Below are 23827 nucleotides of genomic sequence, written 5' to 3'. Positions count from 1 at the left end.
GGGGAATAGATTTAAAAAATATTTTATTCCGAAGGATGATGATAGTTCTGTATTTTTTCCATGATATTCGAACATGTCTTCATAGTGGATATCATTTTATTTGGAAAATGATTATTGCATGATGATGTTATATCACTCATCAAGAAGCAATTTTAAAACTATTTCGAATGTTTTACTTATTTAAATATTATTGGCACCTCTATTCCCATGACTACAATACAAATTCTTTATATAAGAATGTATCAAAAAATTATTCTTTTAATAGCTCAAACTTAGCAAGTATAAAATAACTTATTAAATCGATTTTTTTTTTTAAATGTATGTAAATATCACAGGCTTGTGCAACATGCCAAATTTTTAGGTAATTATTTATTGTAATGTTAAAATAAAACCATTCGTAAATTGATTGTTGTTTTATTTATTTATTAATAACTAATAATATATTAAAATCAGGTAAGTATAGAATGTATATTTATTAAATTTTAGTGTGTGATATGTAAGTATTATTTATATAAATTCATTAGTAAAATGACAGTCATTAGTAAAGTGACGGTCAACTCCGTTGCAATTTTTTGGCACAATTTTTTTTATGGAAACTTCTTTTATTTTTTATCTATACAAATAGCCATACAGCCATAGTAATAACTTGAATATTCCGGGTCGCCATAACGGTTCCACGGACGTACCATTCTAGCGATTCTAGACAGTTTTAGAATTGCTGCTCTGTAGTTAAACAATTGTAAAATACACACGTCAATAATAAAACAAATATTTTATGTTGTGCAAACGACATGGGCAACTAAGAGCCCGTGTATGTTATGAAATATAAAATAAAAAACTTTTTCACAGATTTTTCATTTTTTGATAGACACCAACGGTATTGCTATTTTACATCTTTCCAACTTTCTTTTTTTTTAATGTAACCCTTTTTCTCTTTCAGAATGATAACGAATTGAGCAAAAAATGTTGGCCCAATATTGGCATAAATTTTTTAAAATCTCAAATACTAAAATATCAAACTTTCTTAACATCATTAATATTGGTATATAAATCTATAAAAATACAGTTGACCAACATGATGAATACATTTAACTCCAAAACTATTATGTAACAAATTTTTTTTTAATAATGTTTTATTTCCAACTTATAAAAACAAAAACAAATAAGAATTGCTTTTACTAGCAACTTAAATAGGTAATTAAAAGAATTAATTATATACTTTAGAAATAAACACTTCAAAAATACTGACGATAAATTCAGCAAGTTTCAATAATCCCACATAGCTAAAAAAATAGTCAGCGTGAGACCAAATGATTACTTAATTTACTATCTTAAAAAAAAACGAGTTTGCTTTAGACCACACAACTAAAGTAAAACTTCTTTAGCTCCATCAAAATTATATCTCCCTCTCAACTTCCGTTCACCTCGCCCGATCACACTTTTCATAACGCTCTCGTCACGCATTCACCAGCTTACTCCCCAAGTCAAATGTACATAAAGAAGTTTTACTTCAAAAAATATAAGGAAAAAGAACATAGAACAGTTAAGTCACAACTTGGTAGTCACTGAAATAAATCTATACGTAATAAATTATCTTATATCTTAAAATCTAAGTATTGGTTTTCCTCAGATTTGACAAGAGATTGTAAGGCACAAGGTTTATTAATGGCATGTTTCACCGGTTCTGGTTAAATTTTATCCTGTTGATAAGTTACGAATAGACTAACAGCAGAAGGTAGAATAGGCAAAAGAGACTGTTTCGCCTCAATTATAAATTCAAAATTGGAAATAGAAATATGCCATAAAAAATATAGTGGGATTCTAGGGTGAAAAAGAAAAACACATCTAACATTTATCTGTCGGATACCAACATCTGTCAAATAGGGTTCACGGGAAACGGTGAAACAGACCTTGCGTATATAATATACAAAATTTATTACAAATTTTAACGTAGTCTTTACCCTAAGCAGAGTTTAAATTATAGCTTATGAAATAAATATTAAGTGAGGTCCAAGAAAGGTCACGATCTCAACAATTAACCTACTAATTTCCCATATTACCTTGCAGTAATCTAATTTAATTAATATGACCATGCCTAATAAATACATAACAGTAATGTATAAATGGTGGGTTAGTTAAAAAAATAACTCTTAATAACAAATTAACATATATTCTTTGCAAACCTACAGGTTGACTGGTGAAGAAGTTTCAACTTTCTGCAGCTGAGTTGAGTTTGATGTTAATTTTAGTCAGCAATCAAAATGTGACGGGACTATATGATGCTATATTTAGGAACGGTGACATTTTGTTTAGTCAGCGGTGTCCGATGGACTACCACCTCAGTTGCAGAAGGTTAAGTCTACCTTTAGCTAAACGCAAGTTACATAATTGTGCAATAAAGTTTTACAAAATTAATACATCTACCTCTGTCTGTTTTATTCTGATGATCAAAACCAAAACCATTTAAGAAAAAAAAAAAAAAAGAATTATGCTTAACTTTAATTTGGCTCAAAATTAAATTTAAATGTGCTTTACTTTTACTATATCAGTAAGTATACTTGGAAGTTATATAACAGTTAAGATAACTTGAATATATTTATAAAAAATATTCAGTATGTTTCTTGTACATCTGTTCATCATAAGATAAGGCCACTTTATCTTATTCTATGTTTAAAATATGAATAATGTGTATTTGATACGCATTACCTTACAATATGATTAAAAAGTCAAAATATGTAAAATTCTATAAAAAAAACCTTTTAGATGTAGTTTATAAGGTATCATTGAGCTGGCAGCCCTCTCCTCCATCCCTTATATTTTAAATATGCATCCAAACCATATGCTATGATGGCACATAAGCCGAAAAACTGAAAAAATTAACAATTAAAGGTTAATATTAAAATAAAAATTATGTCTATTTAGTTTTTATATTAAGATAATAATAATATATTTTAAAGTAAAGTGAAAGTGTTTTTAATTAAAGTTAGAATAATTTTAATAAGTATATGAATACTTTTATGTAATATCAATTTTTTGAAGCTAACGTTGACAAATTTTCTCTAAACATATTATATTTTCGTTGTAATACCATTGCACACAATGTTCTGAAGTTTAAAAATTAAAAAAAAAACCAGGACAAAAGTGGTCTTGTACTATTCAATACCATAATAGATCTGTGGCGATTTTTATCCAGATCTATTTGCTTATTTTGGCCTGAATGAGTAACAAACATTCATTCAAACATTCACATTTATAATAATATTAAAAAAACTTACTCCAACAGCGTATCCTGCACTTTCTCCTAATGTTGTTGCAAATATAGATGTTCCAATATAAGCCAAGGACATTGCCGAACAGAAGAAGAACTCAAACTTATGCCACGGCCATCGGTCGTATTTTTCCACAAAGTGAAATGTATACATTAGGAATAGGAAAACCGTTATGATATTCCCGACCCAGTATAAAATATTGTAGAAGATTGCTGACAACCACGCAAAAGAAATCTTTATACATATAAAGCCAACCATATTTGAGACCTTTAAAGAAAAATTAATAATATTTAATAAAAAAATTTAAATTGGTGTAAATATCTTTGTGAAATGTACTAAATGTTGTAAAAACTTTTAATTTGTAATTGATTTATGGATTATACTTAAATCACAAATTAAGTTTAAATTAAATAATAAAAATTTAAAATTATCAGTTTGTTTTTTTTTAATAATTTTTAATAATACCGTTTAAACTTATGAGCAGTAATTTTGAAACTTAATTATAAGAAACTCTGGCCTTGAGATAGTATTAATTTGCATTATCTATTCAAAAATGTTTAAAATGTACCTAGTTAAGAGAGGGCGATGTGGTAATTAAGTAACATTGTTTAAACTTACCACTTCCACAATTTTTAAGATACCCGGCATTGTCTTCCAGTAGCCCTTATCAAACCTTAGGACTTTCCGCGGAGGTGGAGGTTCAGCAGCCACAGGAGGGTTTTGGGTAAAGTGATCAAACATTGTGGACTAATATATCTATTTTCTTGAAAATATAAGTAAATTTCACTGTTATTTTTAAATTATATCCTAAACTTGATTGTAACAGATCGAAGCACGTATATTTTGTTTTGCGAAATTCGTTTCTAGTCAACAATATTAAAATTTAAAAAACCCACAAAATATTTACAAGACACTAATTTCCTAATGATTTTCCTGTTGTAACCAAGTTGTAACTTTATATGCTCTGTAATGTATTCGTAAACAACGTAGTGAATGTAGGTTACAAATAAATATATTTTTATAAAATATTTATGGTATATTATGAGTACTATAAAAGTATAAAATTATTATGAACTGCTGATTAAAAATAACCAAGTTAACCAATAGAGATAAAAATACAGATTAAAAACGTAACAAGAATAACTAAAATATCAACAACAAACTTTTCATTCATTCATTTGGATTTTGGAATACTAATGTCAAAATGGTATGGAATTATGACATATTGGGTATGCTCCGATATGCACTGCGAGCACTACACGGTCCTATCACTATAGAAAAATTCGTTCCGTTATAGTCTGCCAGTATACTGTCGCAGTACCCTAAAGAAATATATGACGTTATAAATCGTCGCTATATTCTACTGCGAGCACTGGCGTTTTCGAGGTAAGGTACTCGCAGTACTTTGATCGCTTGATCAGTCAAAACCGCGTGCGAACTGCCAAACGTCTTTTAAGCAATACCTCCAGTTTAATGATAAAATTAAAAGTTATGCAATTAGTTTAGATTATTTAATAAAACAATGGAAGAATTGCAAAAATAAGCATATTAGACTATGTTAAAAATGTTCAATACGAGCTGAAAGTTACGCAGGAAATTTTCGATCGTGCAAAGACAGGTAAATTTGCCATTGTCATCATTACAGCCTATACAGTCCACTGCTGGACATAGGCCTCCACAAGTTTACGTCAAAAATAACGTGAACTCATGTGTTTTGCCCATAGTCACCACGCTGGGCAGGCGGGTTGGTGACTGCAGTACTGGCCCTGTCGCACCTAAGACGCTGCTGCCCGTCTTCGGCCTGTGTATTTCAAAGCCAGCAGTTGGATGGTTATCCCGCCATCGGTCGGCTTCTTAAGTTCCAAGATGGTTGTGGAACCTTGTTATCCCTTAGTCGCCTCTTACAACACTCACGGGAAGAGAGGGAGTGGCTAAATTCTTTAGTGCCGTAGCCACACAGCACTAATAAAAAAAAAACTCCAAAATTTTACCCTATATTCTATTTTTTTGGAATAGTCCTAAATAGTAAACAAATATGGCGTACTTCTGACCACAGACAATAGAGTAATATTGTAAGTATAGTAAAGTGACACAAAGAGCAAATGAATGAACAATATTAATAAGCTATAGACGAATAAAAAATTCATTTTATGTTCAAATATTAACGCTAACATATCGCTAAAATTATTTCAAAACCTAATAAAATATTGAATATTTTTGTATATATATATAAAATAATTATATTAATCGAGCATCGAGCATAAAAGGCAACAAATTTATATTTCGTTTATGTGAAATGGTCTGTAAAAAAGACGCCAAAAATAAAATTTACAAAAAAATAGGGCCGCCTGTGTCTAAAAAAAAAGTCGACCCTATTAATATTATTGTCACATTATTTGTATTTACTATGAATACAAATTTATATTTCGTTTATGTGAAATAGTCGGTAAAAAAGACGCCAAAAATAAAATTTACAACAAAATAGGGCCGCCTGTGTCTAAAAAAAAAGTTGACCCTATTAATAGTATTGTCACATTATTTGTATTTACCACGAATAAAAAACCTGGCGCCGGCGGCACACCCTCTCTAACATCTACAAAACGGGACTACTAACATTGTACTCCACGAAGCTCTCATTGGGTAATAATAAGTCTCATCCCAAGTCTCAATATTTTTTCCTGGGAACTACAGTAAATGTTTATGCCGTTTCTATGTGGTATACTTTAATATTATATGGGATAGCGTTAAAAATGTTTAGGATGAAATAGATATTCAGAAATATTCATAATATAAAATAAAACCTTTACAATGAATACTTTACCTTAAATGATTGACATTTGCAATATTTTGTAAGCATTTTTGCGCTCAACATAAAAAAAAAACAAAAAAAAAACAATTAATAACAAATCGCTTTACGGTTATATTATTTAACAAGTTATAATTCGTGAAAATTTAAAATATAGTTAAAAAACATGGCCTATTTTATCATTCATGCTGTTCATTCACTTATACTCATTCACCTCAAAAAATATTCTGACCACATCCCTATTTGCCTATTAAAAAAAGATATTGAAATGTCATATTCGAAAATATTAGTTATCTGTACTCTCGGAATTCGTATTTTAGTAGTTTTTATGTGTTTTTTAAAATGATAAATTGATATTTGTTTTTAGTTAAATAAATAGTAAATGGAGTTTTACAAATTAATGTCCTTAAGCGAATGTGTTGTAAAAGTGAGTGATAAATGCGTAAAAAGCGTGAATTACGATTGACAGCGGTTTGTTTACCAAATAGGACTCTTCCAAAAAACGGAATAAACATAGTCTCTGTCTATTAACTTATACACAAGGTTGATATAAGTTAAGTAATAAAAAACATATTCTTTTGATTGATAGTACTCCAACAACAGTTTTTTTTAATGAACTAGAAAACTGTTTAATACACTTATTTGAAATTTGGATGCTGCGTCAAAAAATGCGGCTGACAGTATATGGAATTGCGTTCCGTTTTAAATAGTAACCACTATAACTGGCTATAAAGGAACAGCTTCACAGTATACTAAATTGGCGTCAAACTGTACAGTGGTCGCAGTGCATATCGGAACATAGCCTTAATCAGTAAGAAGTAAGATCTGACAGTTGATGACAGTTACCAGACTTGTTCGAAGCGATTTGGGCACTTAGTTTGGAAATAGAGAATTAAAATAATAGTAAATATAGGTAATTCGTGAAAGATATTAAGTGCAGTTGTGTGGGATCATTGAAGTTACTACTCTTCATATTATTTGAAATAAGTCTAGGGTTGGCGAAGTTTTCGCGCCGGTCCTAGTATTGTTCCGTGCTAGTAATTTTTGCATGTGATGGGAGATCGGGACTGGCGACCATTTATTTATGGCGGGCTCGCGTCAATCGTTGCCGAATTCGGTTAGTTTATATCCTAACCTCCTTTATTATTAAAAAAAATAGCCCTATAACAGACTTAAATACTTTTATATAATGGAGTAATACAGAATATATTGGTACTAGGTACGTTCCCAATTGATACAACCAAAACCCGGCTTCAGATCCAGGGTCAGAAGATAGATCCTCGTCATGTGGAGCTGCGGTACACGGGGATGGTGGACTGCTTTGTTAAGACTTCACAGCAGGAAGGCATTAAAGCGTTATATTGTGGGTAAGATTCTATGCCAATTGCATTTGTCATATTCTGCATATAATATGTGAGAATCAAAGTAGAATTATTAAAGCAAAGTTAGTTTTATAATAAATTAAAAAAAAATATACATATTTTAGGCAGAAAATACATAGTGAAACATTAGTCATAAAAGTTTATGCACTGCCACAATCGATCAATACGATCCTCATGATGGTAAATTGTCACAATAGCCAATGGACGCTAGAACCTCTAGGTGACATATATCAGCATAGCCAGGAACCGTCTAATTTAGAATATATCAGATTTTGACTGTAAATAAATAATGTAATATATTATATTTATATATAACAATTTTAACAGTACATACTATCCCATTCTGACACCGCATTGGGTTGGCTTGTGATTGTTGCGCTGGCGGTTGTGGATTCGATCCCTGCATGTTTAAGTGAATTTTATTGCTTATTATTAAGATGACAGATAAAATTACTAAGGGCTTCTTTCACCCGTCCGCATAAAGTATCCTGCAAATAAGTTATGAATACCCAGCAAGTAGAATAAGATATTAATACTGACACGACGAATAACGACGCGTTGGCGCAGCGGTCACAGTACTGACTGTCGTGCTGGCGGTCGCGGGTTTGATCCCCGCTCACAACAGATATTTGTATTGGCCATATAGATGTTTGTCGTGGTCGCAGCGTTTGTGCATGTATGTTGTGTGTGTTTCTGGACCCCCAGTACAGGAGAAAATCCTACTGGGGGCGCGTTGGGTGTGAAGCGTTTATTTATTACCTGTTTCGTTTTCCTCAATTAATAAATTCATATTTGTAAATAGAAATATCTCATAAATATAGTTGGAATTAGATGGTAAAAAAGAATAATATATCAAAAACTTTTTATTTATTGGATACTGTCATTTAGTAAATAGTGTTATCTACAACTGTTGAAACTGGTCTTAATTGAAATTAAAAAACAAAATAAAACAACTATATGTAAACTATGTTCGGAATGATGAAACATCGATAATATTTTGTATTGTTTATAATTTTGTACTACACTATTATTCTTAAGTCTTATCTGGACATTTCATCATCTCAAGATTAGTTTTCCTCAATACTCACGCAGACAGTCGATTGTAATTATATGGAACATACGTAAACAATTTATCTGTGTTTTACGTTTGTAGTTATTATCTATTAAACAACAAACGTAACAAATGTAATATGAGATTATATTACACACAAGCTGTGCCTTCTACTTCGTCCGTGTGGAATAGTGTCTGGACAGTATTTTTTGGATATATCGTTTTGGTTTATTTAGGATTAAAAACGCCATCATTTGGGTATTTACATGTTCAAACGAGATAATTTAAATAGGGTATTCCACTATGTTAGAAAAAATACTTCAAAATGTTGATTTTCCAATAAAAAACCACAAAAAAAATATAGTTCGGCAAAATAAACACGCTTTCAAGCCATAAAATTAAATTAGATTTTAAAACTTTTTTATTTCCGCGAAAACGCTATCAGCCATTCTGGTGACGTAATATGGTTAGTAACAAAAATCGTGTATGACGTATGTAAGACTGAACTCGTTCAATACGTCAAAAGTTCAATACCTTATACATATACTCTTTGTCGTTCAACATTAACAGCTACAAATATTTGGTGTTTTTGTGTAAAATAAAGAATTATAATAGCTATCGTTGGTGTGTAGTGTCTATCTGTACAAATAGTAGCATTAAAAAAAAAGACTATTAAGTCTTAATTTGGCAGTAACATAAGGAATAAAACATAACCTAACACTTTCTAACATTATTTTTCAAATTAGGTATACCTACATAAAAAAAAAAAAACAGTATAATATAACAAGTAATAGTTACACAGATGTTTTAACATTCCGAAATTCGACAGAACAGAAGTCTGAGTTACACACAAAAAACTTTGCAACCATCATTGAATCAATTTTTGGCCGATTCTTACTATCTGCTTTTACAAAACCTTTTTGCATTTTAATAAATAAATAGCTACAAATGAAATGCACTAACGAAAGAGCGCAAGTATTACTCCTTGAAGTTAAAGTTGATAGATAATATGTACCTAGCTGTTTACAGCTCTGACAGAACTTTGTTTTTGTTATTGTCCGTATGACGTCATACGATGGCGGGTCACGTGATAGACAGATTAAAATATACGACTTTTAATTTCAATATATTAAAACAATAATGTGCTTTTATGATTCCAAATCAGAATATTTAAGTGTATTTTTACATAAATTTTAATTTTTATTAAATTTTATAATTTATTTTTCACTATCGAAAGTACTCTATTGTCATAACTCTTATTTATGAACCGATTTAAGATGAAACTTTATATTAGTGAAAACCGCATCTAAATAGGATAAGCTGTGTCTGAGATTAGAGTGCACAAACATATTACATTTACATTTTATTGTATTGATAATTGATATATGTTATACGAATATAAACAATTTTTAATCAATACATATAATAAAAATGTAAGGTATCGTTGTCTATACATTGAAGATATATGAGACAAAAATATTAATTGGACCTTTATCCACCACCCAAAATAAGGATTGTTAGAATTATTGTCTGTTTTTTGTTGCACAGCTACATAACTTAATAAAAACTTAATTTGTAACTTAAAGAATTTAATGAAATTTCATTGTGAGAGTCCCCACCGTCGAAGAGCATGTATAGACGTCTGACTCGGTCGGGGTATCTCAAGCGCAGTCTGATAACGATAGTTGTACTCACGGGATGGATATGATTTCGCCAAATTGTGATAAAATGCCCGTCTTATATAATATATGACGTATTTATTTACCTGCCATTTGAAAAGACGATTGTGTGCGTTTGCATGCCTGTGTGAATCTGCATGTGTCGTGTGCACGTGCGTGTGTGAATAATGAACATATACGGGGAGGAGCCTTTTGTCCAGTAGCTGAATATTACAGGCTGTTTTCAGTTCATTTCAAAAAGTTTTTCTTTCTAATTCGCGGGTCAGGATCTGGCCGGCCGTGCTCCGTCAAGCCACGTATGGTACGATCAAGTTCGGAACATACTACTCGTTGAAGAATGCGCTGGCGAAGAGGCGAGCCGACGGTGGCTCTAAGGAACATCTGCCCACCAATACGTTCTGCGCGGCCTTTGCTGGAGGCCTGTCCAGTGCCATCGCTAACCCTACCGACGTGCTCAAGGTTCGGATGCAGGTAAGATTGACTTCACAGCTTAGAAGGTTGTAAGGTTTCATTTGAATTGTGTCTTCTTAGGAATATCGGTCAAAAATTAGCCCGTGTTAATCCAGATCGTAAACTATATTCATACCAAGTACAATCGTAATGTGTGCCACAAATATATCAAATGACTATACGGTCGTCTAGATAGTAAGCAAATACTGTAGCCTATGGATATCTGCAACATCAGATGCATCACAAGTGTTGCCGACTCTAACAACGTATCCCTAAGAGCTGATAACCTTACCCACCATAGTAAACAATGGAATTGTTTTACTTATTATGCGGTGTGATAACGCATTGCAATCCCGAAAAGTTCTTACGTTTCATTATTACTTGATAGTTCTAGTGGTGGTAAAAAGATATGTCATATAGCTCACTAGGCCTTAACTGAGGTAGGGCACAGCAGGAATTTCCGGCTCAAAATATGGAGCAGCCCGACTGGGGTAGTACCTCGACCTTACAGAAGATCACAGCTAAATAATACTGCTTTCAAGCAGTGTTGTGTTCCTGTTGGTGAGTAAGGTGACCAGAGCTCCTGGAGGGGATTGCGAATTGGGTCGGCAACGCGCTTGCGATGGTTCTGGTGTTGCCGGCGTCTATAGGCTGCGGTAATCTCTTACCATTAGGTGAGTCGTATGCTTGTTTGCCGACCTAGTGATGTAAAAAAAAAAATAGTAGGAAATAGCACCCCCCCCCCACCCCATATATAGCAAAAATTATACTAGATCATAAATTTTCCGATTATAAATCGTATAGTAATGAGGATCTTCAATTAATCTGCGGCCGCAGTTATGTGGAATAATTTTCAAATGTAAATTAGAATTTGGTCTCATGGATAGCCAAAGCTTGCTAAAACAATGTAAGTTTTAGACATTTTATATACAGAATGTCTAGTTCTCATAATTTTCGTACACTTTTAATGTATTGATCGACAATTACGACATTTGTTTATCTAGGCGATGAAGGTTATGACTGATGATTAAAGCAGTAGATGGTTGGAGTTTTGGAGTCTGCAGGATTTTCTTAAAAGCCTCCTTTTAAGCCAGGGTCAGTGAGAGATATACTTGTATTACCTATATAATGGAAATTGTCGAAATGTTCATGTAATTTTCGTACACTTATTTACTGATCGACAGTTCCGACATTTGTTTATCGAGGCCTCGAAGGTCACGGCGTTAATAAATTGCCGAAAATCGCTTAGTTACACATGAACGATTCGCATTTATCGACTAAATACGGTAGCTACGGTAATATAATAGCTACGTAATAGCTGTCGCATAAAAACCTTCAGACTTGTACAAATAGGCCTATGCCTAGCAACAGGATGTTACAGGCTGAATTAAATAATCAATCACAAATCAACTGAGAAGGAATTACGTAAATAATTCGTTTATAAACAGACCATTGTTTTATGTAAATGAGTTGCGCTTTTGTGTGGTGATGTCATTTTCATTAAATGTTTAGTTAACATAGTTTAAATATCTGCAATTTGATGAGCATTTTAGTTTTAAGGAGGCGATTGAGCTTAGTAGATCGAACGTGGAAGTAGTATCGGCGTTTTTTTAGGCTATATTACCAACAATAGCTGTTGCTATGGTTACGGTTAATGCTGTGTGGTTACGGCATTAAAGAATATAGCCACCCCCTCTCTTCCCGTGGGTGTCGTAGAGGCGATTAAGGGGTAACACAGTTCCACTACTACCTTAGAACTTAAAAAGCCGACCGTTGGCGGGATAACCATCCAACTACTGGCTTTGAAATACACAGGCCGAAGACGGGCAGCAGCGTCTTCGATGCGACAAAGTCAGCCCTGCGGTCACCAACCCGCCTGCCCAGCGTGGTGACTATGGGCAAAATGCACGCACATTTTTCGGCGTGAATTTGTGGAGGCCTATGTCCAGTAGTGGACTGCGAAAGGCTGCTGTGATCAACAATAGAGTCTTAAAAGTTCGTCGTGGGATATCCCATTGCGTACAAATTCAGGACCTACAAATTTTTGAAATTATTTATTTGATTCGGCAGTCTATTTTAAGTCTATATTTTTTTTTACCATAATATATTATGCATCGTGTTATGTAAGGCACGTAAATATTTGTCAGCAACGACGTGGATGATTGAGCCAAGTTTTCTATCTTTCGATCTCTTTTCGAAAAATAGAAAAATAGATGGATTGGATGAACGCGAAGTGTGTTACGATTGTTCAGCTTGTCGATTGTGCCAAGTTTTCTATCTTTCGATCTCTCTTCGAAAAATAGATGGATTGGATGAACGCGAATTGTGTTATGTTGTCTATCATGAAATGACCATATTTATTACTAGTTCCGGCGAACTTACTACTATTATTTGTTCTAATTTTAATACAAACTGGCAAGTCCTAACAACAACGAACGCAGAAAGAAGAATTTTCCAATTTGGTGCAGTTAGTTGTTCGAAGATTTTGTCGACATTTCAGTCATTCATTTGTATATACACTAGCTGTGCCCGCGACTTCGTACGTTTGGAATTTAACAAAATAGTTATTTTTAGTCCGCAGTTATAAAAAAAGTAGCCTAAGTTACTTACTTATTACATCAGCTATCTGCCAGTGAAGGTCCCGTCAAAATCAGTCAAAAAAAAATGTTATTTTGGTATATGTACCGTATATACATACGTATGAATTTAGTTAAAAGCGGTTATTTTAATATAACAAACAGACAATCCAATATTATTTATTTGTATATATATATTATTGATCTAAATTATATTTCATTTAGAATAAGCGTAGTCTAATAGTATAATATATAACTTTTAAATTTTCATGGTCATCATTGAGTGTATCCATGACGATGGCCGGAACAATGCCAAAGTATCTGGAAATGATAACGATTGACGACGAATATAGGAAAGTATTTCGTTTAGCGTCTTTGTACTAAAAAATAATTCAGAAAAAAAAATTATTTTTCGCAGTAAATTTAATATCTTTCCATGTTATCTGTAGCTAATATTTAAGTGTTAGGATTTAGGGTATTATGATTTGATTCGTCTCTGATAAGCCCATAGGCCGTTTGGTACATTTTACTTGTGTAATTAAATCGTATATTGTTTGTGAATAAAATTATACTGACAATTTGTGACGACGATTTAATCTCGTTAATATTCACAAGATTGGATACAATTTTGCTTAAATATAAATACATTTTAACTTTACGCTATTTTGCTATTTTTTTATTTATTTTTTTACTTTTAAGGAAATACAGCTAATGTTAGGGATATTACTGCGCTATTGTGAATTCTTATCAAATTTCATTTTTAACTTTGGAAGGTTGAACGTGACTCAACTATACACAAGATCACTCTCAAATTTACATGACACCTTTCGAATGAAAAGTAATCTATAAAATCAGTTCATCAAGTAAAAAGTTATGAGGTAACAGAGAAATATGACATAACTGCACAAGCGTTATGATATCATTTGCTGTGGAGTTTCTTGTTCATTCTTATCTGCAGAATCTAAATTCCGAATCGGTGGTAACTTAAATTTTGAATTAAAATTAGAATGATTAATTAAGATCAGTACAATTTTGAAGAAATGAACAATCATTTGTTGTTAATAATTGTGTTTGCTCGCAAACGAAAAAAAAAACCGACTTCAATTACATCGACAAGTAATACAACGTAGATCGACGAAAAAATAGTCAAGCAACTACGCGTTATCAAAGATTACTCAAAAAGTAGTTATCAGATCTCGATAAAATTTATATGTGACCACATGATAAACATCAGCTTTCGATTAAATTAAAAATTATCAAAATCGGTACACCCAGTAAAAAGTTATTGCGGATTTTCGAGAGTTTCCCTCGATTTCTCTGGGATCCCATCATCAGATCCTGGTTTCCTTATCATGGTACCAAACTAGGGATATCCCCTTTCCAACAAAAAAAGAATTATCAAAATCGGTACATCCAGTAGAAAGTTATGCGGTATAATACAATGTAGGTCGACGAAAAAAGCGTCAAGTAAAAACGCATTATTAGATATAACTCGAAAAGTAGTTGTTAGATCTCAAATAAATTTAAATGGGACCAATTGGCACACACCACCTTTCGATTAAAACAAAATTTGTCGAAATCGGTCTACCCGGTCAGAAGTTCTGATGTAACATACATAAAAAAAAATACAGTCGAATTGAGAACCTCCTCCTTTTTTGGAAGTCGGTTAAAAATGGAACATGCAATCCCTACTTAATTTTATAAATGTGAATGTAAGTTTGTTTGTTACGCTTTCGCGCTAAAACTTCTTAACCGATCATCATGAAACTTTGTACACATATTCTTGGAAGTACTAGAAGTTAACATAGTATACTTTTTATTAAAAAAAGTTCAATGCGACCGAAGCCGCGGGAAAAAGCTAGTAAGGTATAATGTGGATATAGAAGCGATTAAAAGATAATTCATTATACAGAATTATGTAACAACTATAGCTGTGCGCGCGACTTCGTCCGCGTGGAATTTAACAAAAAGTTATTGTTCAGTTCGCAGAGTTATAAAATCACAAAATTTCAAAAACAAAAGTAGCCTATGTTACTTCTTATTACGTCAACTATCTGCCAGTGAAAGTCCCGTCAAAATCGGTCCAGCCGTTTCAGAGAATACCCCGAACAAACAAACAGACAGACAGACAAAAATTGTAAAAAAAAATATGTGTAGGTACCTTGTATACATCCATATGCATTTAGTAAAAAGCGGTTATTTTAATATTACAAACAGACACTCCAAATTTATTTATTTGTAATAGATAATTTAAAGTTTATAGATTCTTTATCTGAATTTTTAAAGTGTAGAGCTGTAGTTTTAGTGGCGATGTGCGTCATTGGAATGTTACAGATAAGTTGTGTGAAAATGTTGTGTCATTGTTTTCAGGAAAGAAAATATTTGTAACCATAAAAAAAAATGTCTAAATGGGGTGGAATAAGCATGTTAGTGCAGCACACAGGGAGACTAGGTCCAAATTCATGTTGTGGGTTTGGTACGGTCGACCGAAGCAGGGTTTTGTGTTTGATGAGATGGTGTTTACCACGAGCCGGCGTATTTTCAAAAGTAGACCAGAATAGTTAAGTGGTGCCAAAATCGTCAGGCACAATTAAAAATAAAGAAATTGGCTTCTTATCATTCTAAACACGATTTTAAAAAGTTTTGGAAATCCACAAATCAGGCCAATGTTGGACCTGGTTGTAGGTTACGTGAATAGTGTTTTGGAGAAGTGTGAAGAATCACGTCGGGGTCACCAGTTTGGGAGTGTGAGAAGGAAACGTGGTGTTGAATTTCTCGTCTATTACTGAAAAGGGAGGATCCTCCGACCAGACGGGTGTTGTGTCTGGTGGGCTAACGCCCCGACGGTTGTTGTCGGGCAGTGTTGCCGTTAGGACAATTTAGTTTGTGCCTACATCAAAGAAAAAATTGCCACTTTTGTAAATAAATCACTTTCGAAATTCCGCTAGAAGTGGCTAAAGTATGAGTTTTCCAATTACAGAGCATAATGTGACTCAGTGTAGCACAATGCTAAATTGTGCTGATGCTTAATTGGAACTTGAATTCGTTTTGAAATACACCTAAAAAAACTACGACGACTTTACTTTACTTTGAATTACTAACTATAATATACTAGCTGAGCCCCGCAGTTTCACACGCTTTAATTTAAAAAAAATGCCTATGCGTAAACAATAACAACATTACGCTCCGTATGACATTTTGACATGAGTAGTATTAATGTTATGCAAAACAAACTAGGCTCGACAGCAATAGCAGTACGGTCCATTTTCATTCGATCAAACCTAAATTACGTTAAAGATGAACATTCATTCGGGAATCCTCCTGTCATAATGCGGACATTATTGGTGCTGCCTAAAATTAACTATGTATTTTAGTTTTGTAGTATTGGTACCGTATGGTGGTATGTATTAGTCGGTGGACTTTTTATAGTAATAAAAATACGTATGCAGTAACAATCTGAAAAGCAGCCAGAAGTAGTTAGATTTTGTTGGCTAAAAATTAATGGATTGTTTTTTGGCTAAAACCGTTGAAAATCCGCTAGATCTAGCCACAAAATGGCTAAAACGGCAACACCGTTGTCGGGTTCTTGTATATATACACAATCGCTCTGAAAACTGATAGCGCGATGTAGCATACGTCAGTTTTTTTCTAATTACGTAGTTAGTATGTTGCGCGATAGATGTCGTCACAGTGTAAAGTGATTTGCAAACTTGTTTAGGGATTAGTTTACTTAGTGTTTAAAAGCACTTAAAATATGCAGGTGTGCATTCACCTAGAATTCTAGCATTATTATTTAATGTATGTGTATCGCATTCTTATATGCCTGACGACTTAACGAGAATTACGGTAGTTCTGGAATCGTACTGGTGAAGAAATATCATTTTATTACTCAATAGAGTGTGTGGCAGCGGCCGCAGTGCTGAGTGAGATTATTAACAGTAGGGACTGTTCGCTGATCGGCAATATTGTCAGGAGGATTGCTTCGTTTTAAATCATTGATAATTAATGAAACTACTGACATAGCTATAAGTTTTTATATAGCTATTATACTTCTATGGATCCAAGCTGTTCTAAATAAACTATTTCAATTTTTCTTTTATCTATTTATTGAAAGAAAACGGTTTGGGTCAGGTCGGTGACGAGAAACGCAACCTGGTCCGCTGCTTCGCGGAGATGTGGGCGGTGGAGGGCGTGCGCGGGCTGTGGCGCGGCGCCGCGCCCACCGCGCAGCGCGCCGCGCTCATCGCCGCCGTGGAGCTGCCGGCCTACGACGGCTGCAAGCGGCGCCTGCTGCCGGCGCTGGGCGACGCGCCGCTCAACCACCTGCTGTCCAGCCTGCTGGCCAGCCTGGGCAGCGCCGTGGCCAGCACGCCGCTCGACGTCGTGAGGGTGAGTACCGTGGAGCTGCCGGCCTACGACGGCTGCAAGCGGCGCCTGCTGCCGGCGCTGGGCGACGCGCCGCTCAACCACCTGCTGTCCAGCCTGCTGGCCAGCCTGGGCAGCGCCGTGGCCAGCACGCCGCTCGACGTCGTGAGGGTGAGTACCGTGGAGCTGCCGGCCTACGACGGCTGCAAGCGGCGCCTGCTGCCGGCGCTGGGCGACGCGCCGCTCAACCACCTGCTGTCCAGCCTGCTGGCCAGCCTGGGCAGCGCCGTGGCCAGCACGCCGCTCGACGTCGTGAGGGTGAGTACCGTGGAGCTGCCGGCCTACGACGGCTGCAAGCGGCGCCTGCTGCCGGCGCTGGGCGACGCGCCGCTCAACCACCTGCTGTCCAGCCTGCTGGCCAGCCTGGGCAGCGCCGTGGCCAGCACGCCGCTCGACGTCGTGAGGGTGAGTACCGTGGAGCTGCCGGCCTACGACGGCTGCAAGCGGCGCCTGCTGCCGGCGCTGGGCGACGCGCCGCTCAACCACCTGCTGTCCAGCCTGCTGGCCAGCCTGGGCAGCGCCGTGGCCAGCACGCCGCTCGACGTCGTGAGGGTGAGTACCGTGGAGCTGCCGGCCTACGACGGCTGCAAGCGGCGCCTGCTGCCGGCGCTGGGCGACGCGCCGCTCAACCACCTGCTGTCCAGCCTGCTGGCCAGCCTGGGCAGCGCCGTGGCCAGCACGCCGCTCGACGTCGTGAGGGTGAGTACCGTGGAGCTGCCGGCCTACGACGGCTGCAAGCGGCGCCTGCTGCCGGCGCTGGGCGACGCGCCGCTCAACCACCTGCTGTCCAGCCTGCTGGCCAGCCTGGGCAGCGCCGTGGCCAGCACGCCGCTCGACGTCGTGAGGGTGAGTACCGTGGAGCTGCCGGCCTACGACGGCTGCAAGCGGCGCCTGCTGCCGGCGCTGGGCGACGCGCCGCTCAACCACCTGCTGTCCAGCCTGCTGGCCAGCCTGGGCAGCGCCGTGGCCAGCACGCCGCTCGACGTCGTGAGGGTGAGTACCGTGGAGCTGCCGGCCTACGACGGCTGCAAGCGGCGCCTGCTGCCGGCGCTGGGCGACGCGCCGCTCAACCACCTGCTGTCCAGCCTGCTGGCCAGCCTGGGCAGCGCCGTGGCCAGCACGCCGCTCGACGTCGTGAGGGTGAGTACCGTGGAGCTGCCGGCCTACGACGGCTGCAAGCGGCGCCTGCTGCCGGCGCTGGGCGACGCGCCGCTCAACCACCTGCTGTCCAGCCTGCTGGCCAGCCTGGGCAGCGCCGTGGCCAGCACGCCGCTCGACGTCGTGAGGGTGAGTACCGTGGAGCTGCCGGCCTACGACGGCTGCAAGCGGCGCCTGCTGCCGGCGCTGGGCGACGCGCCGCTCAACCACCTGCTGTCCAGCCTGCTGGCCAGCCTGGGCAGCGCCGTGGCCAGCACGCCGCTCGACGTCGTGAGGGTGAGTACCGTGGAGCTGCCGGCCTACGACGGCTGCAAGCGGCGCCTGCTGCCGGCGCTGGGCGACGCGCCGCTCAACCACCTGCTGTCCAGCCTGCTGGCCAGCCTGGGCAGCGCCGTGGCCAGCACGCCGCTCGACGTCGTGAGGGTGAGTACCGTGGAGCTGCCGGCCTACGACGGCTGCAAGCGGCGCCTGCTGCCGGCGCTGGGCGACGCGCCGCTCAACCACCTGCTGTCCAGCCTGCTGGCCAGCCTGGGCAGCGCCGTGGCCAGCACGCCGCTCGACGTCGTGAGGGTGAGTACCGTGGAGCTGCCGGCCTACGACGGCTGCAAGCGGCGCCTGCTGCCGGCGCTGGGCGACGCGCCGCTCAACCACCTGCTGTCCAGCCTGCTGGCCAGCCTGGGCAGCGCCGTGGCCAGCACGCCGCTCGACGTCGTGAGGGTGAGTACCGTGGAGCTGCCGGCCTACGACGGCTGCAAGCGGCGCCTGCTGCCGGCGCTGGGCGACGCGCCGCTCAACCACCTGCTGTCCAGCCTGCTGGCCAGCCTGGGCAGCGCCGTGGCCAGCACGCCGCTCGACGTCGTGAGGGTGAGTACCGTGGAGCTGCCGGCCTACGACGGCTGCAAGCGGCGCCTGCTGCCGGCGCTGGGCGACGCGCCGCTCAACCACCTGCTGTCCAGCCTGCTGGCCAGCCTGGGCAGCGCCGTGGCCAGCACGCCGCTCGACGTCGTGAGGGTGAGTACCGTGGAGCTGCCGGCCTACGACGGCTGCAAGCGGCGCCTGCTGCCGGCGCTGGGCGACGCGCCGCTCAACCACCTGCTGTCCAGCCTGCTGGCCAGCCTGGGCAGCGCCGTGGCCAGCACGCCGCTCGACGTCGTGAGGGTGAGTACCGTGGAGCTGCCGGCCTACGACGGCTGCAAGCGGCGCCTGCTGCCGGCGCTGGGCGACGCGCCGCTCAACCACCTGCTGTCCAGCCTGGGCAGCGCCGTGGCCAGCACGCCGCTCGACGTCGTGAGGGTGAGTACCGTGGAGCTGCCGGCCTACGACGGCTGCAAGCGGCGCCTGCTGCCGGCGCTGGGCGACGCGCCGCTCAACCACCTGCTGTCCAGCCTGCTGGCCAGCCTGGGCAGCGCCGTGGCCAGCACGCCGCTCGACGTCGTGAGGGTGAGTACCGTGGAGCTGCCGGCCTACGACGGCTGCAAGCGGCGCCTGCTGCCGGCGCTGGGCGACGCGCCGCTCAACCACCTGCTGTCCAGCCTGCTGGCCAGCCTGGGCAGCGCCGTGGCCAGCACGCCGCTCGACGTCGTGAGGGTGAGTACCGTGGAGCTGCCGGCCTACGACGGCTGCAAGCGGCGCCTGCTGCCGGCGCTGGGCGACGCGCCGCTCAACCACCTGCTGTCCAGCCTGCTGGCCAGCCTGGGCAGCGCCGTGGCCAGCACGCCGCTCGACGTCGTGAGGGTGAGTACCGTGGAGCTGCCGGCCTACGACGGCTGCAAGCGGCGCCTGCTGCCGGCGCTGGGCGACGCGCCGCTCAACCACCTGCTGTCCAGCCTGCTGGCCAGCCTGGGCAGCGCCGTGGCCAGCACGCCGCTCGACGTCGTGAGGGTGAGTACCGTGGAGCTGCCCTGGCCCTGCGGGAATTTTGTATGTTTTTTAACTCTACACTCAACGGCGCCCAGTCTATTTCACCGCGATGAAACGTAAAGTCTCCGCGTCTTAATATGAGAGAAAGAGTCAGACCCAAAGGAACAAATACAGTACGCATTCAGTCTGTAACATCCCACTGCCGGACATAGGTCACTTTCTCCATGTAGGAGAAGGACTTAATCCAACTCGCTGCTCCGTACTGCGAGTAACGATCGTTATCACTTATTTATGATAACAACCGACCGAAGACTTAGAGACCTACAAAAACAGACATCCAAACCGGAAACAAATATTTGCACAAATTCAAATATCCCGATCATCGATCCCTATACTATTTGAAAAGTTAATTGATGAAACGAACTCAAAGTTAATTTAAGCAGTGGAGAAAATATATCTTAATTATAAATACTTTAATTTATGCCCATGTTTAGGGTTAATTAGAGATGACGGGTAGTCTCAGCTATCATTTTAACTCAAAAGATTTGAATGATACAACAAACATACTCGTAATATTAAAAGTATTATTTTTAAATTTAGGGTATTTCTTCTCTTTCAGACGCGGCTAATGAATCAGAAAAAATTGAAAGACAGCGTAGCTAAGTCTAACGATAACATCTATAAAGGAACGATAGATTGCTTTGTGCGGGTGAGTAACATTTTTATATGCGACTAGGTCAGCAAACAAGCGTACGGCCCACCTGGTGGTAAGAGCCATAGCTTATAAATATATATACGAATATCCATTAAGTAAATTTGAGCATTACGGTGTTATTGGTAAAGCTGTTAATATCATTGTTTCATATTTTGCTAAAAGAATTCAACATGTATCAATAAACGGAACAAAGTCTTCTGGATCTGTGCTGAAATGGGAGTTCCACAGGGATAAATTCTAGGTCCTTTTCTTTTTTTCATATACAAAAATGATCTACTATTTTATGTTAAGAATATTTGTGATATAGTGTTGTTATTTGTTGATGATACATCGCTTATTTTTAAATTTAATGGGAAAAGAGTAAATCATGACGACGTCAACAATTCCTTATCGCGAATACAAAATTGGATTAAAACAAACAACTTGATATTGAACTCCAAGAAAACCAAAAGCGTTGTATTTGCGTTGTCCATTGTTAGGCATCCGAATTATTAGACACTAACAACGAGAGTTTTAGTAGTAACGCTACAGTTTTCTTAGGGGTAATTTTGGATTCGAAACTTCAGTGAAATTCTCATTTGTCATCCTTGAACGGTAGACAGCTTCGTAGCATTTGCAGTTAAAAAAGTTCGTCAACTGACTGATGTTGCTACTGCGCTGTTGTTATATAATTTAGCTATTTCCATAGTGTAGTTTCTTACGGTCTGTTACTGTAGGATACAGATATTGAGATTGTATTTATGTTGCAAAAAAGGCTATTTATAATTTTTCGAGTTGTTTTTCATAAGGATATGTTATATGACTGCAACTACAATATCTGCAATTTGATGAGCATTTTAGTTTTAAGGAGGCGATTGAGCTTAGTAGATAGAATGTGGAAGTGATATTGGCGTAATTTTTTTTACGCTATAATATCAATAATAGCTGCTGCTATGGTTACGATTAATGCTGTGTGGTTACGGCGTTAAAGAATATAGCCACCCCCTCTCTTCCCGTGGGTGTCGTAAGAGGCGACTAAGGGATAACATAATTCCGCTACCACCTTGGAACTTGAAAAGCCGACCGATGGCGGGATAACCATCCAACTGCTGGCTTTGAAATATACAGGCCGAAGACGGGCAGCAGCGTCTTCGGTGCGACAAAGCCAGCCCTGCGGTCACCAACCCGCCTGCCCAGCGTGGTGACTATGGGCAACACACACGAGTTATGGTTGGCCTATGTCCAGTAGTGGACTGTAAAGGCCGTAATGATGATGTTATATCTATAAGGTTATATTATGTATATATATAAAAATATCGACTGTTTTGGTATAAATAGCTATAATCGCAGTGTAAACACGAGAAAGAGCGCAAAGTAAACGTCTACTTTCTGGGTTATGGTATTCGAATGTATAATAAAATCCCACAAATGAATTTATAATTGCCAGAATGTAACTTTTAAAGTTTGTGTTGAACCGAATTTAATAGCTAAAGCATATAATCAGTTCACGATTATATTTTCTCAATTTTATAGTATTTTCTAAATATCAATCATAATGATATTATCGTTGTATTGAAACTTTGCAATAACGAAGGCCTATTTGAATTGCAGACGGTTCGCAACGAAGGTTTCCCGGCGCTGTACAAGGGCTTCGTGCCCACGTGGCTGAGGATGGGGCCCTGGAACATTATCTTCTTCATCACCTACGAGCAGCTCAAGCAGTTCTACTGAACCCATAGACTACACACATAGCACATGTGCGAGGCTGGCCTCGCGGGCATTTTGTATATAAGGCGAGTATAATGTATGACTAGGACGGCCCATAAGAGCACGGCTCACCTGATGGTGAGCGATTACCGTAGCTTATAGACGCCTGCAACACCAGAAGCATCGCAAGCGCGTTGCCGACCCAATCCCCCAATCCCCCCAGGAGCTCTGGTCACCTTACTCACCAACAGGAACACAATACTGCTTGAAGAAAGTGTTATTTAGTTGTGATCTTCTGTAAGGTCGACGTACTTCCCCACTCGGGCTGCTTCATATTTTGTGCAGGAAATTTCCTGCTGAGTCCTTACCTTAGTTAATAAAGTATGATGAATAGAATTTTTCATGCATTAATCTATTCTAAATGACAGACAATATGCAATATTAAATTATACATATTTTTTTTTGTTTCAGATGTAAAAACGATATCGCCTAGGACTTGTATAGATGAATTTGTAGTATTAAGCGTAGTTAAATTTTCTTTATGTACAGCAGGAGTAGGTAATAGTCCTAAAAGTTATAGGAAATATTTAAACATTGAAATCTCAATTTATTTATATGAGATGAAGCTTCGTTTAAGAATTAAGTATCAGTAGACATTTTTTTGGGTGGGTTCGTCTATAATACGTTTGCAAATAACAGAGGTGGGTTTGTTTAGGGCGATGAGATTTGACAATAGGGTGTGGGGGGGGGGGGGGGGGTTCAGGAACTGT

At 39.4% G+C, this 23827-nt stretch overlaps 2 protein-coding genes across 2 annotated transcripts; one reads left to right on the top strand and one right to left on the bottom strand.

Annotated features, from left to right (window-relative positions):
• Positions 1-2150: 2150 nt before the first annotated feature.
• LOC123669268 (proteolipid protein 2-like) lies at positions 2151-4010 on the bottom strand. Its single transcript, XM_045602880.1, has 3 exons — positions 3888-4010; positions 3276-3536; positions 2151-2867 (listed from the first exon to the last, which is right to left on the bottom strand). The coding sequence occupies exons 1-3, from the start codon at positions 4008-4010 to the stop codon at positions 2781-2783; spliced, it is 471 nt and encodes a 156-aa protein (XP_045458836.1). The 3' UTR covers positions 2151-2780.
• Positions 4011-7128: 3118 nt separating this feature from the next.
• On the top strand, positions 7129-23081 carry LOC123668747 (mitochondrial uncoupling protein Bmcp). The gene is made up of 6 exons (XM_045602445.1): positions 7129-7192; positions 7295-7442; positions 10454-10658; positions 17345-17602; positions 21276-21365; positions 22962-23081. The coding sequence occupies exons 1-6, from the start codon at positions 7129-7131 to the stop codon at positions 23079-23081; spliced, it is 885 nt and encodes a 294-aa protein (XP_045458401.1).
• Positions 23082-23827: the final 746 nt, after the last annotated feature.

Source organism: Melitaea cinxia, chromosome 3, assembly GCF_905220565.1.
Source record: "Melitaea cinxia chromosome 3, ilMelCinx1.1, whole genome shotgun sequence".
Taxonomy (NCBI): domain Eukaryota; kingdom Metazoa; phylum Arthropoda; class Insecta; order Lepidoptera; family Nymphalidae; genus Melitaea; species Melitaea cinxia.
This window is presented reverse-complemented; position numbering and strand designations above follow the sequence as displayed.